Here is a 17,384-nt window from a genome sequence, read left to right on the forward strand (position 1 = left end):
ATTTTTACCCTCTCAGAAACGATTTGTCTTAGAAGCTGCATTTTTTCAAAAGAAAAAAAAAAGAGCTTTCTTTTTTAATTTTATCTGAGTGTAATATCATATAAATCGTGTAAGTGAAGTCTGCAAAGTCAATGAAAATGAGAACAAAAAAGTTACTGCTTACAAAAATAAATGAATACAAGGTGTGCAGTATGCATATAAAAACACGAATCCTTCGTGTTTGGAAATTATACTCTGCAACAAGATTTTAGTAAAAAACCACTTGCATTATAGTTTTCAGCATGAAAGGGTGTTTCTTGCTGTGTGCAGCATGCAAATGGGTGACATTCAGTTTTGTCAACGCTAAATAATTCTTAATTGACTAAGTCAATATCCTCCACTATTATTTTTTTCAAACAAGTAATCTTATATTTATCAGAAGAAGTATAATAACTTAGTAAATAGTAATACTTATTAATATTATAAATGAAATGCTAAAGCTCTTATTTAATATTTTTAATAAATACTTTGAAAATATTAAAATTTTATTTATTAGTATGTCTAAATTTGAAGAGTTGGAACAATAGTTACTGAAAAGTACATTTAATTAACTATATTTTTCGTAAATATATAAAAATTAGAGTCACGTAATACATTATGAAAATTAAAATTATTGACATAAGTCACGTCATACATTTATAAATAAAAATAAACGTGTTAAGTTTAAATTATGTTGGGTCAATATTTCAAAATTTCCAAAATTTTATTGATTTTAATTAAACATTTTTTTAATTTTGATTTATTTAGCTTTTAATGTTAGTTAGATGGGTCTTTCCGTTGGAATGACCACGACAAAGACCTTTGAAATCAAAATTTTTGTTTGCCAGGTGCCACCCAACTATCAAATTTCTTTGTGGAATTCGCGCTGTAATTTCAAAATCAATGGATAAGATAAGATTTACAATTTATATGTTTTATCTTACTAATATTTTGGTAAAACTTCGAACACTACTTTTGAAATTACAAAGATGCCGCGACACTACTTTATAACTTTAAATTATCTTCTCAAAAAAGTTAATGTGACAGCTTAAATGATTTTAGAATATTAAAAAAATGATTTAATTTTTAAAATTTTCTCCTACAACTTGTTGAAAATTATAAAATAGAAACAAATTATTATCTGAGAATATAGATAGAGGCCGGAGAACAAGTTTCTGACACAACAATCCACTTCCTTGGATGCGGTGTCCCAGAACACGGTACAACGTTTGATGTTGCAGGGCACAGACATACCATGGCTGAGAGGCCTCGGAGAAATGAGGCCTATGCTTCACTTGCTGCTACCACTTACCATCCACTGGATGGCTGAGGAGATGACAGTTTCTGTTCTTGTTGATGTCACAACCTCTGCTTTGTGCCCTGGAGACTCAACTTGCTCCAAAGCTATTTATATCAACGGCCTTCAACAAACGGTACTCATATAATCTCATCATGCATGTACCCTTGCTCTTTCTGCTTTTTCTTCTGTCATCTTCTGGGTTGGTGGGGAATTGAAAGGATGAGCTTCCGAGGCCTTGGAATCATGCAATTGAAGAAATTTGGTATTACATTAAAGTTTTCAAGGGTTGGCTTGCTGAAATGTTAGTGAAGGGCAATTTGCCCGATGAAGCTCTGCATAATTTTATCCCCAGTTTTTGGGAAATTTATGCTGAAATTGTCATCAATCATTACCTTAGTGGCAACATGAAGAAAGGGGAGAAGGGAGATAGTTTTCTGAGCTCTCATCACAACCCTATATCTATTGCCATCTTTCTTGTTGAACCAAACTGACATCTGCTTCGCATTTTGACTATGGCAGTTTCACTAATAATTGGTCCATTTCATTTCACTGATTCTTTATTTTCCCTGTACATCTGCCCTACTTGACATATTCGGTGTGTGTGTGAGGGGAGTACAATGAGGAGGTCTGATTTCATTTTTAATGAGTTTTAGATTTAATTTAATGATGTAATTTTTTCTGCAGATTGTTGGAGTTTTCAAGATGGTGGTAATTCCACTGTTGGGTCAACTTTCAGACGAGCATGGTCGCAAACCCTTGCTCCTTTTTACCATCTCCACGTCTATATTTCCCTTTGGTATGCTCGTTGGTATCAAATGCATTAAGACTTTGAAAATTTACCGCCTCAATATAAACTAATCTGCAAAAACTTTAAATTTCGTTGTTGATGAAGCCCTTTATTATGTTCTGCTTTCAATCTCCTTTTGTAGTGTGTTCACAAAATTGGTACCAAATTGAACTGACGAGGCATTTATTTCGGATCATGTTTTTTGCTCAAGTTTTGTCTGTCAAAGTACTGAAAATTATTTTTTATCATTGTATTGTTGTAGACTTCTGTAGTCTGTATTGTCAGCTTAATGTTGATTTGGTCACAAATGATCTAAGTATAGTTCCACCTGCTCATATTCAAAAGACATACATAAAAATATGTGAACTCAACATTTTGCTCAATATAACATGTTGGTGATGTCAAGTTGTTATACTTCAAACTAGAATTTAAGCATTGGACAGAAAATTTAAATCGACAGGAAAAGTGAATGTTATTTTCATCCATTTAATTAATCTAAACAGTGATTGAACAAAAGATCCAAAAAAAGATAGAAGGTGAAAAAGATAATGCTTAACTTTATGATCCTTTGCTTGTGTTCTCCAACAGTTGCAACATTCCATTAGTCAACATAGCCCCTTCACAGGCTCCTCAACACTAGTTTCAACCAAGCTTTATAGACCCCTGGCACATAGAAGACTTTCCATCAACGTATTCCAATTATTATAATATAGACCATCAAAGTGAGAGTTTTTAGTTGAAATCTTTTGGTCACTCATCTTTTGTGCCCCACCCTCTTCTCTCTTACATAGAGGCTTGCCTGTTATATAGCCTTTACAAAAACATGTAACCACAAATATCTCTTCATCTCTTGATTTATAGCAAATTATTCATTACTTTGTAACAGACCTCCTCAGTAAACGTATAGAAACTTGTGATGATTTCTCTATTTCCATGTTGGTGTGTTTGCTTATGGGTTTTCATGTACTTTCTTCGGTGTATATGCTTATTGCAGTTTTACTTGTCTGGCGTCAGTCCGAGGGATTTGTCTATGCCTACTATGCGCTACGCACAATTTCAAACATAATAAGTCAAGGCAGTATTTTTTGCATTGCTGTTGCATATGCGGTGAGGTTTTTTTCTTAACTAATTATCAACATAATTCGGTAAAGGATTTTATTTGCACCCTGTATACTTTTTCTGTCAGGCAGATGTTGTCAGCGAAAGCAGAAGGGCAGCAGTATTTAGTTGGATTAGTGGTCTCCTTTCAGCTTCACATGTTCTAGGGGATTTACTGGCTCGGTTTCTTCCTGAAAAGTACATTTTTGCTGTATGTCTGTGTTATCAATGCTACATCATATTATTCATAAATGTTCTGTACTTGTCCTTTGGGAATGAATCTGATTTACTGTTCAATGGTTTCAGGTTTCAATTGTGCTGTTGATCATTTGTCCAGTTTATATGAAATTCTTCCTTGTTGAAACGATGATACTAGCTCCGAAAGATGATCAAGAGTCAGGTTTCTGGGCTAAAATTGTTAATGTTCCCCAACAAAGATTCAAATCTATGAGGACAGCTGCAGAAATAGTAATTTTCAGGTTCCCTTTTTTGGATGCTAAGCATTATTTCTTTATTGTCACATTTAATTATCTGTATAGTTTTCTTTTGTAAAATATTATATTATATTATATACATATATATAAGCATGAATCGTAAAGACTCTGCTATATTTCAATTTTCAGTCCCACTTTAAGGGGCATGGCTCTTGTCTCCTTCTTTTATGAGCTGGGAATGTCAGGCATAACTAGTGTTTTGCTGGTATGTTTCAATGCCCTAACTTATTGCCAAGCTATTTTATCTATTATTTTTGAAGTCCTTATGCTGAGTCTTTGGTTATCTTGACAGTGTTAGAGATTTTCTAGGCATGATGAACCTTCTTCTTTTAGGTTAACTATTTTTGGATAGTAGTTTTTTTACTCAAGAAAACAAAAAATAGGGCTCTTTTTACCAAGTTGTTAAGAGAGTGATTAATGATATCTCTGTACTATCAATTTAAACTATACTTTGAGAGCAAGGTTGAATGTGTCATGATTTGTGCACATTTCAATACCAAAGAGATTTTAAGCAAGGGAGCTTGTTCCAGATTTTGCTGAAACCCATATTTGGCCATTTCCTAATAACATAAGATTTTGGGATATTGAAAATTCCTTGACAGATAGTGTCTAAAGTACACTATGCTTTCCTTGCATGTGTTAAACTAACATAATTTTACCCTCAGCTTTTTCATTGAGACAGTATCAATTATTTTCTACTGACAACTGCATTGTTTTTGTTCGTATGTATATTTCTGTTGATCAATCAAGTACCTTTCTTCTTGGAATGTCACCATGGAGTACTTGTTCAAACGAAACAATAGGGGTAGCAGATCACATATTTAACAATATATATTGATTAAAAATGATGCATTCTATCATTTCAATTCTTATTTTTAGTGCTAGTATATAATTAACAAATTTCTTTTTTCTGATTCAATAGTTTGACAGTCTCACAATTCCTGTGCAGTACTATTTGAAAGCTGCTTTCGGCTTTAACAAAAATCAGTTCTCAGAACTTCTGATGATGGTGGGAATCGGTTCAATCTTCTCTCAGGTATTATATTTCCCAAATATTTTTGTTCTTTTAGTACCACAGTACTAAAATTGTATTTTTATTGCGCAATTAATATTCTGCATGTCTAAAATTGTTTGACTTAGTTATATTCAATCAGCCTTCTATGAGTGTTTGATAAGCTGATTATGCAAGAGTGTTGATTTTTTTAAGAGCTTACTCTCAGTTGGCTTCCAGATGTTGTTGCTTCCAATACTCAATCCATTGGTTGGAGAGAAAGTTATCCTCTGCTCTGGCTTGCTTGCATCAATAGCATATGTAATTTATCTCGTGTTACTTTACTTTTCCCTTGCTTCCTGAAAGCAAACTTGCAGATACCATTGTGCTATTCATATTTTATTTCTGTGTAGGCTTGGCTCTATGGATTAGCATGGGCACCTTGGGTACGTAAAATTGACATCTTTCTGTTTATCTTTTTGACTCTTGTACTTCAACTTCACCACCTTATCTTCAATAAGCTTCTTAAATAACTTAGATAAAAAAAAAGTATAACTGGAGTGTACCTTGTGTCAGGTATTTGTTGCAATATCATACAAATTCACACTTCATATATATGTCTTGCTAAAAATTTCAATTTGCAGTAACTTAATGACTGTAATACGAAGAAATTAATTCATCAATGCAGGTATCATACTTCAGCGCCTCTTTTGGTATCATCTATGTCCTTGTGAAACCTGCCGTGAGTAGTAGATTTAGTTTTCTCAAGTTTGACAAAGTTGTTCCCACTTTTATTTCACAATCAACTCTATTATCCTCGAATGACTATGAATTTCTTGTCGTGCAGACTTATGCTATTATTTCGAATGCGACTAGCTCAACCAATCAGGTTTGCTCTCCCTTTTATGCATCCAATATGTACTAATATTCATCAAAGCTATACAGCCATGCAGTAAATTAGTGAACTAAAGCAAAATCTTCTCACTAATATGTAATCTCCTGCTAAATTCTCCGTGAATGTAATTAGATCTAAAATTACAAACAGTCATAAGCTCGATTTAGCGAACAATGAAAATAATGTCATTTTCAGACAGACATTATTGTAGCATGTACTATTCCTTATTTGGAAAATGTGATAGATGAACACTTTTCAAGCTAGAGAGACAACACTGGAGGACAATAGTATTCCCTTCCTATTACATAAAATGTTTATAAACATATGCTCTTTGAGGATATAATTTCTGCAATCTTCCATAGAATAATTTATATGATCTTCTTTCTCCGGTTTTATGCTTTAACTTCACCGCAGGGAAAAGCACAAACTTTTATTGCTGGGGCACAATCTTTATCTGATTTGTTATCACCTATTGCAATGAGTCCATTGACTTGTGAGTGAATACTGTTTTTGGTAGATGCTTATTAGTCCATTTGACTACTCTCAATGCTCACAATATACGTAAATATTGTTTCAGCATGGTTTTTATCTAGCAATGCTCCCTTTGAATGTAAAGGTTTTAGTATTTTATGTGCGTCCATATGCATGGTAAGCTCTCTAAATTCTGTCTTCTCTTGTATTGCACACTCTTTCTCTTACTAACTTTGAGATCTTTCAATTTTTGCAGATAATCTCTCTCGGTTTTGTTTGCATGCTGAAGCCAGATAGTAATTCGAGTAATGACATAGAGGGGTGCATAGAAGCCCCTCTTCTGAATCACAGCTAGGTCATTGTATCAATTGGACACATGCATGGCCAGTTTTGTAAACAACGTATTTTGTCTCAGTATTTTCAATAGCTATCTTTTTTCTTTATTTTTTTCCTTTTATTTATGGATTTGGCAAAACTATTGGGAAAGTTTGAGAAGAAAAAAGTGATGACATCATAAGCTATGTTGAACTTAAACAGGACAAAAAAATCATCACTGAAACACTGTAAATTTTTTGCCATAAAATAATAATATAACTGTGGAACGAGTTTGTTATGAGATTATAATTTTCGATCAATGTTTATTTATGATGATAAAACAATTCTGGAATATTTTGTGTTTTTCCAATCATGATAATATAATATTCTACTTGTGTTAAAAAAAATTAAAATACTACTTAACGAAGTTGAGTTTAAGTAGAGTCTGAAATTTTCTTTACAATTATGAGCAAAAACTAATTCATCCTTATATATAAATCAGGTCTGCTTACTTATGGTAAAGTCTTTTTCAATGAGTTATTTTCTTCTTTGTAACGTCACATGTAAATGAGAGTGTACTTCTTTTTGTATTTATATTATTTAAAGTTAACTAAATCTAAATGGATTTGGATACTTTACTTTTTGTGAAATCTGAATTTTGATACATTTTTCTCAGATAAATTAGATTCTAAGAATACTGTAATTTAATCCAATTGCTCTTTGAGCTTGATTTTTAAATTTTGGCATAATATGTCAATGGTGAGGATGAGTATTAATTCATACAGTTTATTTTCATATTTACCTTTTAGTTATATTAATCTAATGCACGGTTGTTTAACATGTTCTGCATATTAATTGAAAATAATTTTATCTTTGAGTTTTAATTTTATATACATTGTTAAATCATTAACATTTATTTCAAATATATATATATATATATATATATATATATATATGAATTTGCTAAGGCGCGACGTACGCCTGTTTTTCAGTTGGTACATTTTAGTAATGTGTACCGGGTTTTAGTAGACAAAAACCTTTATATATCATGGATTCTAAGTTTTAAGGTTAAGGGTATTTTAATAATTTTTATTCTCAAAACTAAAAAAACAAACCCTATACCCTTGTTCACCTCTCTTATTCCTCTCAACTCTTTTTCTTTCATCTCTCCCACTCCAACATTTTCTCTGTCATCCTATCGTAGCTCCAATCGAAAAAAATCAGAAACATTATTTTATAATGAGTTTTCATTTATAATTTTTGTCTTATCTAATTTTATCCAATTTTCACAAGCATAAAGAAAAAATTAGAAATACTCGCGGTTAAACAATTTCTTACAAAAAATGATTATATAATGAGTTTTCATTTTATAATTTTTGTCTTATCTAATTTTATTTAATTTTCATAAGCATAATGAAATCAAATGAATTGGTAATTGGCCGGTAAAAAATCAAAAACACTTGTTAAACAATTTCTTACAAAAAATGATTTTATAATGAGTTTTCATTTTATAATTTTTGTCGTATATAATTTTATCTAATTTTCACAAGCATAATGACATTCGAAGGAATTGGTAATTGGCCTAGAGGTTTTTTTAGAGATGATTCAACATATGCAGATGATGAAATTAGAGAGGTTACTGAAGATGGTGAGATTGAAGAGATCTTGAATGAACCTTTGTCTGAAGGTGAATATGTCAATGACTCAACTCTTTATAAAGGCAAATTGATGACAGAGAAAATGTTGGAGTGAGAGAGATGAAAGAGAATTCATGTTGAGAGGAATGAGAGAGGTGAGTAAGGGTTTGGGAGTTTTTTTTTTTTAAGTTTTGAGAATAAAAATTAATAAAATACCCTTAACCTTAAAACTTAGAATCCATGATATATAAGGGTATTTTGTCTACTAAAATCCGATACACATTATACATATATATATATATATATATATATGTATATATATATGTATGTACATATATATATATATATATATATATATATATATATGTATGTATGTATGTATGAGGTTTGCTAACTTATGTAACTTCCTAAAGTGTATCCAATTTTAGTTGACAAAAATACTTTATATGTTATTAACTATAAATTTTAAGGTTAATGATATTTGAATAATTTTTTATTTTTTTATTTTAAATTAAAAATAAAAATTATTAATATACCTATGTGTTTAAAGTATGTTTTATTTATGAATACAATTTTTTTTCAATTAAAATTTGGTATACTTTAAGAGGTTACATAAGTTAGCAAACATTTATATATATTATTTTATTATTATTTTTAATATTAAACTTTTGTTAAGTTTGATATCAATACATGTATCCAAACAGTTGAGTCTAGTATGAGTATTAGTATATGTTAGGACTATTGATATAAATGTTTTATATTTGTTAAAATTTCTATGTCTGTTTTTGTTTTTTTGCATATTAACTTACTGTTTCTTTTATATTTATTTTTGTGTATGTACTGTTCTTGTTTGTAATAATCACCTTAATAGGGTGAGCAAATGATGATACACTGGTTGACCAAATCTAGGAAAATAGCGGTAATGCAATGTAGATTAAATGATCCAACTTTCTGTATATATTCTCTTTTGAAAACTTTATTATGTTTTTAACTCAGTATAATAATATTTTAGTTGTAATCTTGCATATGTACATTTTTTATATTATAACTATATTTTGAAATAATGTGAAAGATTTCTTTTAATAGTTGTATATTATTAAATTGAGATACTATTATTCATTGTTTCTACTATAATAATCTTTAACGATATAATATTATGACTAAAAAATAGAACTTATATTTTTTCTAATTTTTAAATAAAAACATTTAACACGAATACCACTTATTTATTTTCATCTTTAGGTTTTTATGTGTCAATTTAAATTTTTTTTTTATTAAATATTGTTTTCAAATTAAATTAACGTGTATCTATCTAGTATAGTCTTTATCATTAATAAAAAAATATAATTTATTTGTAAATAAAAGTTTAATATATTCTTTTAACATTAGTTACTTAGTGATGATAAAAATAAGTTTAAAATCTGATTCATTGTTATCTTCTTCCATAGCTTTAAATTTGTTTAGACAGTTTTGAGTGTTTAAGGTGATGGTTATTTAAAAAAATAAAAATAAAATAAAAACTTAACTGAAGACTTTTCCTTTTTTCTTTTGAAATTCTAGCAAACAAATAATTATTCCTTAAATCAAAGATATCCTATGCTTCTATATTCTTCTCTTAATCCATGGGATTAACAATTTGAACTATTCAGTAGTAACAACAGCGGCTTGGGAAGATAAGCGACTGTTCGCAGTGTGTGTAGTTTCAATTTCACACATGACCCAACACCGTAGGAATATAGGATCGTGACACAAACATGGAGCTTCTCTCTGTGACTGGCTCACTCTGCAAAGGCCAAACATTTTCCTTTCAGAAACCAAAGACATCCCAAATTCATGAACTTCCAATAAACGTAAGATTACCCGACACAATCAACCATTCCAATCTTTCTTCTTCTTCTTCATGTAATTGCTCTATTACTAGGGTAGCAGCAACAACATACCCTTCCTTCAATTCTTCCACCACACAGAACCGCCATTGGATGGTGGTCCTGGACACACCTCCTCAAGGGCTCAATTCAAAGTCACATGTCATTGATTATTATGTCAACATTCTTCAAACAGTTATCGGCAGGTACTTCTTTAATGGTTTCAGCCCTTTCTTGGACTATCTTTTGTTTACCTGAAAATTGCTTTGAATTTGGTCTCAACAGTGAGAAAGATGCTCAGATGAGTATATACGATGCTTCGTGGGACACCCACTTCGGGTTTTGTTGTGACGTTGATGAAGAAATATCCTCCCAGCTGGCCAGTTAGTTTTTTCTTCTTCTTTGATTAATCCAATTCATTGGCGACGGGATAGTCTTAGGAGTAAGGATAATGTATGTTTACAATTTCATATATGCTTTTGCGTCCAATGTATTATACTGTTAATGCAAAAGTAGGTATTTGTTTGGAGTTTTAGTCGTGAGGAGATGATGTTGCATTTACGTTATTTTTAAAATGAATTTGATTCTGATGTATGCATCTTACTAGGTTTGCCTGGGGTGTTGTTGGTTAGGCCTGACCCGGATTTCAATTCTTTGAGAAAGGACTATAGTTTATCAAGGGACCAGGTAGTTAACCCGTCAGGATTACAAAATATTACCAATATGTTGTTTCCTTCGGGAAATTCTAAGCATTGGCTTGTTAAAATGGATAAACCTGGGGTTGAGGTTGTTACCAAGGCTCAGATTGTCGATTACTATGCTCAAATTTTGACCAAGGTCATGGGAAAGTAAGAGCTGTGAATTCTAGTTCTTTTGCAATTGTTACTCGATTTCTCCTTTCCCTAAAAGTAATGATAATAATGTCTGCAGTGAGACGGATGCACAAATGTGTATATATCATGTCTCCTGGAAAACCAACTTCGGTTTTTGCTGTGAACTTGACGAGGACTGTGCTCAAGAGCTAGCTGGTTAGCCTTGTAGAACCTTAACCCATGTGTCAAAGTTTGAAATACCTCATCAAAGTTGCTCGTTGTGGTGCAGGTTTGCCAGGTGTCTTATCAGTTCAGCCAGATAACAGTTTTGAGTCTGAAAATAAGGATTATGCAGGTTAGCAGTTTTGTAGATTCCCCCACATTTTTTTCCTCGGGAACATGTTAGTATTATAGTGTTGCTTTAACATAACTTCTCAGAGTTATGTGAGTGTGATTAGTGTCAAACTGGTTTCACGCATGTTTAGTAAAACTAAGTTAAAACTTGTTGCAAGACTAAGATTCTTGCTGTAATAGATGAAAATCTGGTTTCGTTTCCTCTGATGTTCAATTATGCCATTCATGGTTTCCTGTACTTCGGTGTTGATCAATGTTCATTGTCTCTCTGATTTTCTACTAAACTATACATTCAGGTAGTACCTTAGAAAATAGTTGGAATATTTCCAACTCTTCTGAAGCAAGTCATGAAGCGCCCTTGAAAACAAAGAAATTGTTTGTGACAGGTATGCCCACAACATTTATTCTATGTATACACCTGTGTTTTATCCTCGCGTCCTCTGGCTGTTCAACTAAGAACTATATGTGAATTACTTTGTCAAGAACAAGTATTTGGCATGTACTTTGCAAAATACTAAGCATGGTACAAAACAAATATTAAAAAAAGTCAATTTTTAAAAGTATTTTTGTGAAAAGCAATTATTTAAAAATTATCAGCTGTCAAATGGTTCCATGTCTAGTTTAATTGGCCAACCTATCCTTTAGTTTGTTGGAGCTTTACTTATTTCATGGGAATGTCATTTTTGGTTCATGTAAGAGATGATACTAGGAATTGTTTGTCTCTTCAACAGGGCTATCATTTTATACATCTGAGAAAACCTTGCGTGCAGCATTTGAAGGCTTTGGTGAGCTAGTTGAAGGTAACTAATTTTCATTGCTCATCAATATTTAGTCTTCCATAACAGAAACAAATTCATCCCAGATTTTTCTTTTAAATGTAATTCTTGACAGTTAAAGTTATTATTGACAAGATTTCAAAAAGATCAAAGGGTTATGCATTTGTTGAATACACCACAGAGGAAGCTGCCAGTGCTGCGCTCAAAGAGATGAATGGCAAGGTGATCCATCTTTCTCACTTTCTTCAAAAAGTTGTTTTTGCTTTTGAATCAGTTATGCTTCATAACTGTCATGGAGAAAGGATAAAAATGAGTTAATAATTTAGAAATGAAATAAGCTTGGCGGTTTTTGAAATTTTAATCTGTGTGCAGATTATTAATGGCTGGATGATAGTGGTAGATGTTGCCAAGCCTAACCCGCCAAGATACAACAGGAATCGTGCTGAATCATCAAGTTGACAAAAGTGAAAAGCTTTGTACTATTAAAAGCTCTGCTGTATGAAGTTAGTTTCCTTGAAAGTTTGTGTTTGTCAATCTTTATGCTTTCAAGGCATGATAGTGTGAACTAGAATCAGTCATGTTGTAAATACTATATTTATATAATTACTTAGTCCTCTATCTTAGGAGTTGTTTCTTAATTTTATTTATGTTTTCCAATTTATTTCCTTGCACGATTAGCGTAAAGAATCATTATTTTTGTTTTCTTAATTGTGCTAGTAATACTATAGAAGTACTTGGTCTACTCATTCATTAGTATGAACAAATGTTGGTTATTTTTGTTTTACTTCACATAAAATGAATCCAGTTTCATATAAATTGGAGCCTTCATTCTCTCTTACACTAATTACTACAGAAAAGGCTGCATTGGTAGTGGATGTAGCTTATATGTAGTGCATTTTGCATTCTGTTTTCGGTGCTCACTCATGGCGGTGCTGTTGTTAACTTGCATCTTTTCATAACTTCTAGATAAGGGAGATAAATGCAATGCATACTTCATTCAAGTAGACTTCCCCGGAAGATGTTTTGAGCAGCAAGAGTAACATCCCTGAAAAGGTTACTTCTCTATGGCTTATCCTTCACATCTGCCTCCATTCTGATTATATAGTTGTCTTTGGTCTGCAAGCAAGAAAAAAAGGCAAAATGCAAGAAGCTAAATGATTAATACTAAAACACTATTTGAAATAGTATATTACAAAATATCATGTTATTAAAATAAGTTTGTTAATCAAATACTGTTAATTCGGTTAAGCAAACTTAGTTAACAAATGAGGAACCAAAGTAAAAAGATCTCTTTTGTCTATATTAGCTTGATTTGAAATGTTATTTTAATGTCCCTATTGCAAGTACTTAGTTGAGAAACCCATCTTAATTATATACATGTTAGACTAATTACTTTTACTATTCTGAATGGCTTCTAATGCTCAAATTTTATTCTTGAGACCAATCCCTTTCTTCTATAAGGAGAAAATAAAACTTGACTTTATTTAATTTAATATCCTCTTTCTTACTCCAATTATACGAAGGGTATGCTAAAAATATATGCAAAATAAGAGTTCAGAAAATGAAACTCCCATTCTTCTCTATAGTCCCTGATAAAAAGTAAAAACCAAGAAAGTTCTCTCTGGAACTGTGCTAAAATATTTCTAACCAGTTAATTAATCGTGCCAAAAATTCACTCAATGTTTTAATGCTTCGATTAAGACTTCAATTAAACCGAACGTGGAAGAAATCCACTTTCAACACCAGTTAAAATGTAAAAAAAATGTGAAATTTAAACAAATTAACTCTATATTTGAAAAAAATGATATTCTATTTTTTAATTTACTCAAATTGATATTTAAAAAAAAACTATATATTTGGATAATTTTATATTTGAAATTACTGTGAAGCCTTTTTGTAAATATGATTTTATTTTCTTAAGTTGTGTCATTTTGCTCATTTTATTTTCTTAATTAATAAATTCAGAATTAGTATATATGGGTATACTACTTTAATGATTTTTTTTTAATTTATTCAAACAAAATCATATTTATAAATATTTTTTATTATTTATGTTATGGTCATACTTATAAGCATATTTAATTATTTTTGTATCAATTAAAGGTAATTTAAAACAAAAATAATTATTCAACAACTTAAATTGCACGTAAATAAGATGTTAAATTTATAAATGAAATTATTTATAACCTTAGTAGGCCTTTTTATGTGTAGTTTGGATAATCTTTATAATTATTATTGGATACATATAAATATTGTGGTTAATAATATATATGTGGTTAATAAAATATATATTATTGCACGTAAATAAACATATAATTCAGTTGGTACATTTTAGTAATGTGTATCGGATTTTAGACAAAAATACTCTGATATATTATGGATGTTAAATTATAAGGTTAAGGATATCATTATTATTATTATATAATAATAATAATAATAACTCATAAAAATCATTTATATTTCTTTTTTCTTTAATTAAATTATAATGGATCTAATAAATTACTTACCCAAAATATTGACATCAAAAGTCGGAAAATTGAAATATGCGTTGGAATATGGTTCTTATTAGGACGTTGCGCCTGATGTTGGGTTCTATTTTAAGCTTCAAATAACATTAACCCACAATATCTATACATGGAAGAAAAATTAATTAGAATTACATTTTACATAAACTACTAATTTCTGCATGCTAACAAGGATTTGGGTCCTCTTCAGTTCCCTCTATCGTTCGTTAGAAAATAAGAAGAGACACATTCACTAATATTTTAATATTTTTTATTGGATAGCTAAACTCACCAAGGTAATAACAAATATGAATAAATGTTATCATTTTTTTAGTTTAGTTAGGCATAAACTCATACTATTATTAGAAAATATCATAAATTTTTATGATAAATTAAAGATATTATAATATATTATTGGACTTCTTTCAAATCAATATCTAATTTCACATTCAACTTGTTCATTTTAAAAGGCAAGAAAGTGTTTTAGTGATTCTAAATTGATGCAAAATTATAACATATATGGAAGGTTAAGTTAAACATAAATATTTTTATCAAGAATTACGCTTATCTATTTTCCTTAAGAAAGAATTAGAAGATAAGAAAGGATAAGATAGAAAATCCAATTGAAGGGAGAGAATTGAAAGAAAAAAAAAGTTAGGTTTTGTTTCACTAGCTTTCAACAATAAATACCTATGACTAATATTAACAATAAATTAAATAGTTGGATGTAAATGTTGAAATTACTGTTGTGATCCACTCTAATTCACTCATGGCTCAACACTTCTTAACCAATAACTTTTCATTATTAATTACTAACTAATTTGCTAATTGCTAAGCTAGCACTTTTCATAATCAATATTGAGTGCAGAAGCAATGACTCAACACACCTTGATGTTGTGTATGTTAAACTTTAAATGGTAATTAATATAAAAATTATGATACAAAAGTTAATATGAATTATAAATTGTGTGAAAGCAACATAGAAAATATGAAAAAAAAAGGAAAGATGATAACGTTTTTATTAATAATTTGTATACCTATGTTGAAAAAGAATTTCAGACATTAAAATGACAAGTAATTATATTTAAGAAATACATTGAAAATAAGATATTAAAAATATTATAATACTGTTAAGAAGTGGATGATAACGTTTTTATTAATAATTTGTATACCAATTAAAATGTTGAAAAAAAATATATTCAGACATTAAAATGACAACAAGTAATTATATTTAAGAAATACATTGAAAATAAGATATTAAAAATATTATAATCCTGTTATGCAGTGAATTTTAAGTCTAACTTAACTTCATAAAATTAACTTGTAAAACGAGGTTTGCATTCATATCTTTAGTTGATGTGAGACTTTCAACACACCCCTCACGCTAAAGTATATACATCTCGAGCGTGTGACTAGACATTAATGAATGGTTTAATAGTAGCCCGATAGTGGGTAGAATAATTTGTCCATACAAATCTCAGGATGTTGCTCCCTCCACCACCACCACCCTGTACTTCCTCCACCTCTCCACATTATTTTAAATACAATTATATCTTTAAGTTAAAAAGATTTTTACTTTTACCCTATTTTAAATAATTTGAAACCCTAATTTTACTTTCCCAGCACCCACCCACGGAACTCTTTTCCCCTTTCCCCATTTCCGTTTCACTTCCCCACCTCCCACGCTTACATTCCTTTTTCTTCCGAGTTTTTTTTTTTGGTTTGAAAGCTTCCATTGCTGCCATAGTGTGAAGGAGTGTCGCCGCCGTGGTGTGGAGGAGCGTCCAGAGCGTCGACCAATGTGAGGAAGTATACATCAACGGATGTCCCCTAATAAAACAAACCCTAAAATAAAAAACATAACCTTTAAACGGAGGTGACATCCTTCAACGGATGTCAACATCCGTTTAGGGAAAAACGGATGTCAACATCCGTTTAGAGAAAAACGAATGTCAAAATCCGTTTAAGGAAAAACGGATGTCAACATCCGTTTAAGGAAAAACGGATGTCAACATCCTTCAACGGATGTCAACATCCTTCAACGGATGTCAACATCCTTCAACGGATGTCAACATCCTTCAACGGATGTCAACATTCGTTTAAGGAAAAACGAATGTCGACATCTGTTTTACCTTAAACGGATGTTGACATTCGTTGAAGGATGTCACCTCCGTTTAAAGGTTACTTTTTTTATTTTAGGGTTTGTTTTCAAGGTTTATTCAAATACGCACTTGGAGGAAGCACGACACGCACTGCACCACGAGAGCGAATGCACCACGAGAGGGAGACTGCTTGATAATTCTTTCTACCACCACCAACTTTTGTAACTTGTAGTATCTCACAACGACGAAAGAAAGAGATAAAGAAATATAATGTTAAAATGAAAGAAAAGTATTTTAGTCATGTATGGGACTAGAATATGTTATTAGTGAAATAGGTTCTGAATGGGTAAAATTAAAAAATAATAAGTCTAAAAATAAAATTTTACTGAAGGGCAAAATAATAAAGGGGAGGTGGAGGGAGAAATGTATGGTGGTGGAGGGAGCAACACCCCAAATCTCGTTACGATAAACTCTAACCAGACTCTGATATCATGTGTTAAGAAGTGAATTTTTAAATCTAACTCAACCTTATAAAATCAACCTGTAAAGTGACGTTTCTATCTATATCTCTTGTCTGGATTTTCAACAAATACTTTGAAAAAAAAAATAGAAAAAAAACTTTCATATTAGATTCTCACTCGTCATGTTTTCCATATTCATGTTAAGCAATCACATAACATATCATTCTCATATACAATTTTATTTAAAATGTAAACAGGAAGAAGCTATCACATAAAACGTAACGCTAGAAATTAACTCACATAAGACATAACGTAAGATATAAAACATAACTTTAACGAACCTTAACTTTAACCAAACTTTTCTAGTGATAAGATCAAATATATTAATTTTTCATAGTTTTTTTTAATATATATATATATATATATATATATATATATATATATATATATATATATATATATATATATATATATATATATATATATATTGTTTTCAAGTATTAA

General features: G+C 30.6%; 2 protein-coding genes across 5 annotated transcripts; both read left to right on the top strand.

The window, feature by feature from the left end:
• The first annotated feature begins 1,159 nt into the window (after positions 1-1,159).
• LOC108318697 (uncharacterized) lies at positions 1,160-6,497 on the top strand. Its single transcript, XM_052875347.1, has 14 exons — positions 1,160-1,451; positions 2,003-2,114; positions 3,100-3,212; positions 3,292-3,414; positions 3,510-3,682; positions 3,827-3,902; positions 4,647-4,733; positions 4,929-5,009; positions 5,102-5,134; positions 5,377-5,430; positions 5,536-5,577; positions 5,998-6,076; positions 6,161-6,231; positions 6,311-6,497. The coding sequence occupies exons 1-14, from the start codon at positions 1,251-1,253 to the stop codon at positions 6,407-6,409; spliced, it is 1,344 nt and encodes a 447-aa protein (XP_052731307.1). The 5' UTR covers positions 1,160-1,250; the 3' UTR covers positions 6,410-6,497.
• A 3,134-nt stretch (positions 6,498-9,631) lies between these two features.
• On the top strand, positions 9,632-13,203 carry LOC108325160 (organelle RRM domain-containing protein 1, chloroplastic). 4 transcript variants are annotated; one of them, XM_017558180.2, is made up of 10 exons: positions 9,634-10,077; positions 10,157-10,254; positions 10,479-10,719; positions 10,802-10,899; positions 10,973-11,038; positions 11,334-11,423; positions 11,769-11,837; positions 11,929-12,035; positions 12,186-12,309; positions 12,780-13,203. In XM_017558180.2, the coding sequence occupies exons 1-9, from the start codon at positions 9,761-9,763 to the stop codon at positions 12,270-12,272; spliced, it is 1,173 nt and encodes a 390-aa protein (XP_017413669.1). In that variant the 5' UTR covers positions 9,634-9,760; the 3' UTR covers positions 12,273-12,309; positions 12,780-13,203. The 4 variants fall into 4 exon arrangements, 3 of the variants coding, with proteins under 3 accessions (XP_017413669.1, XP_017413666.1, XP_017413667.1); XM_017558177.2 differs by having other exon boundaries at positions 12,186-12,316; positions 12,780-13,202; XR_001831812.2 differs by lacking the exon at positions 12,780-13,203 and having other exon boundaries at positions 9,632-10,077; positions 11,949-12,035; positions 12,186-12,431.
• Positions 13,204-17,384: the final 4,181 nt, after the last annotated feature.

The sequence above is a fragment of the Vigna angularis genome, chromosome 3, assembly GCF_016808095.1.
Source record: "Vigna angularis cultivar LongXiaoDou No.4 chromosome 3, ASM1680809v1, whole genome shotgun sequence".
NCBI classification, from domain to species: Eukaryota; Viridiplantae; Streptophyta; class Magnoliopsida; order Fabales; family Fabaceae; genus Vigna; species Vigna angularis.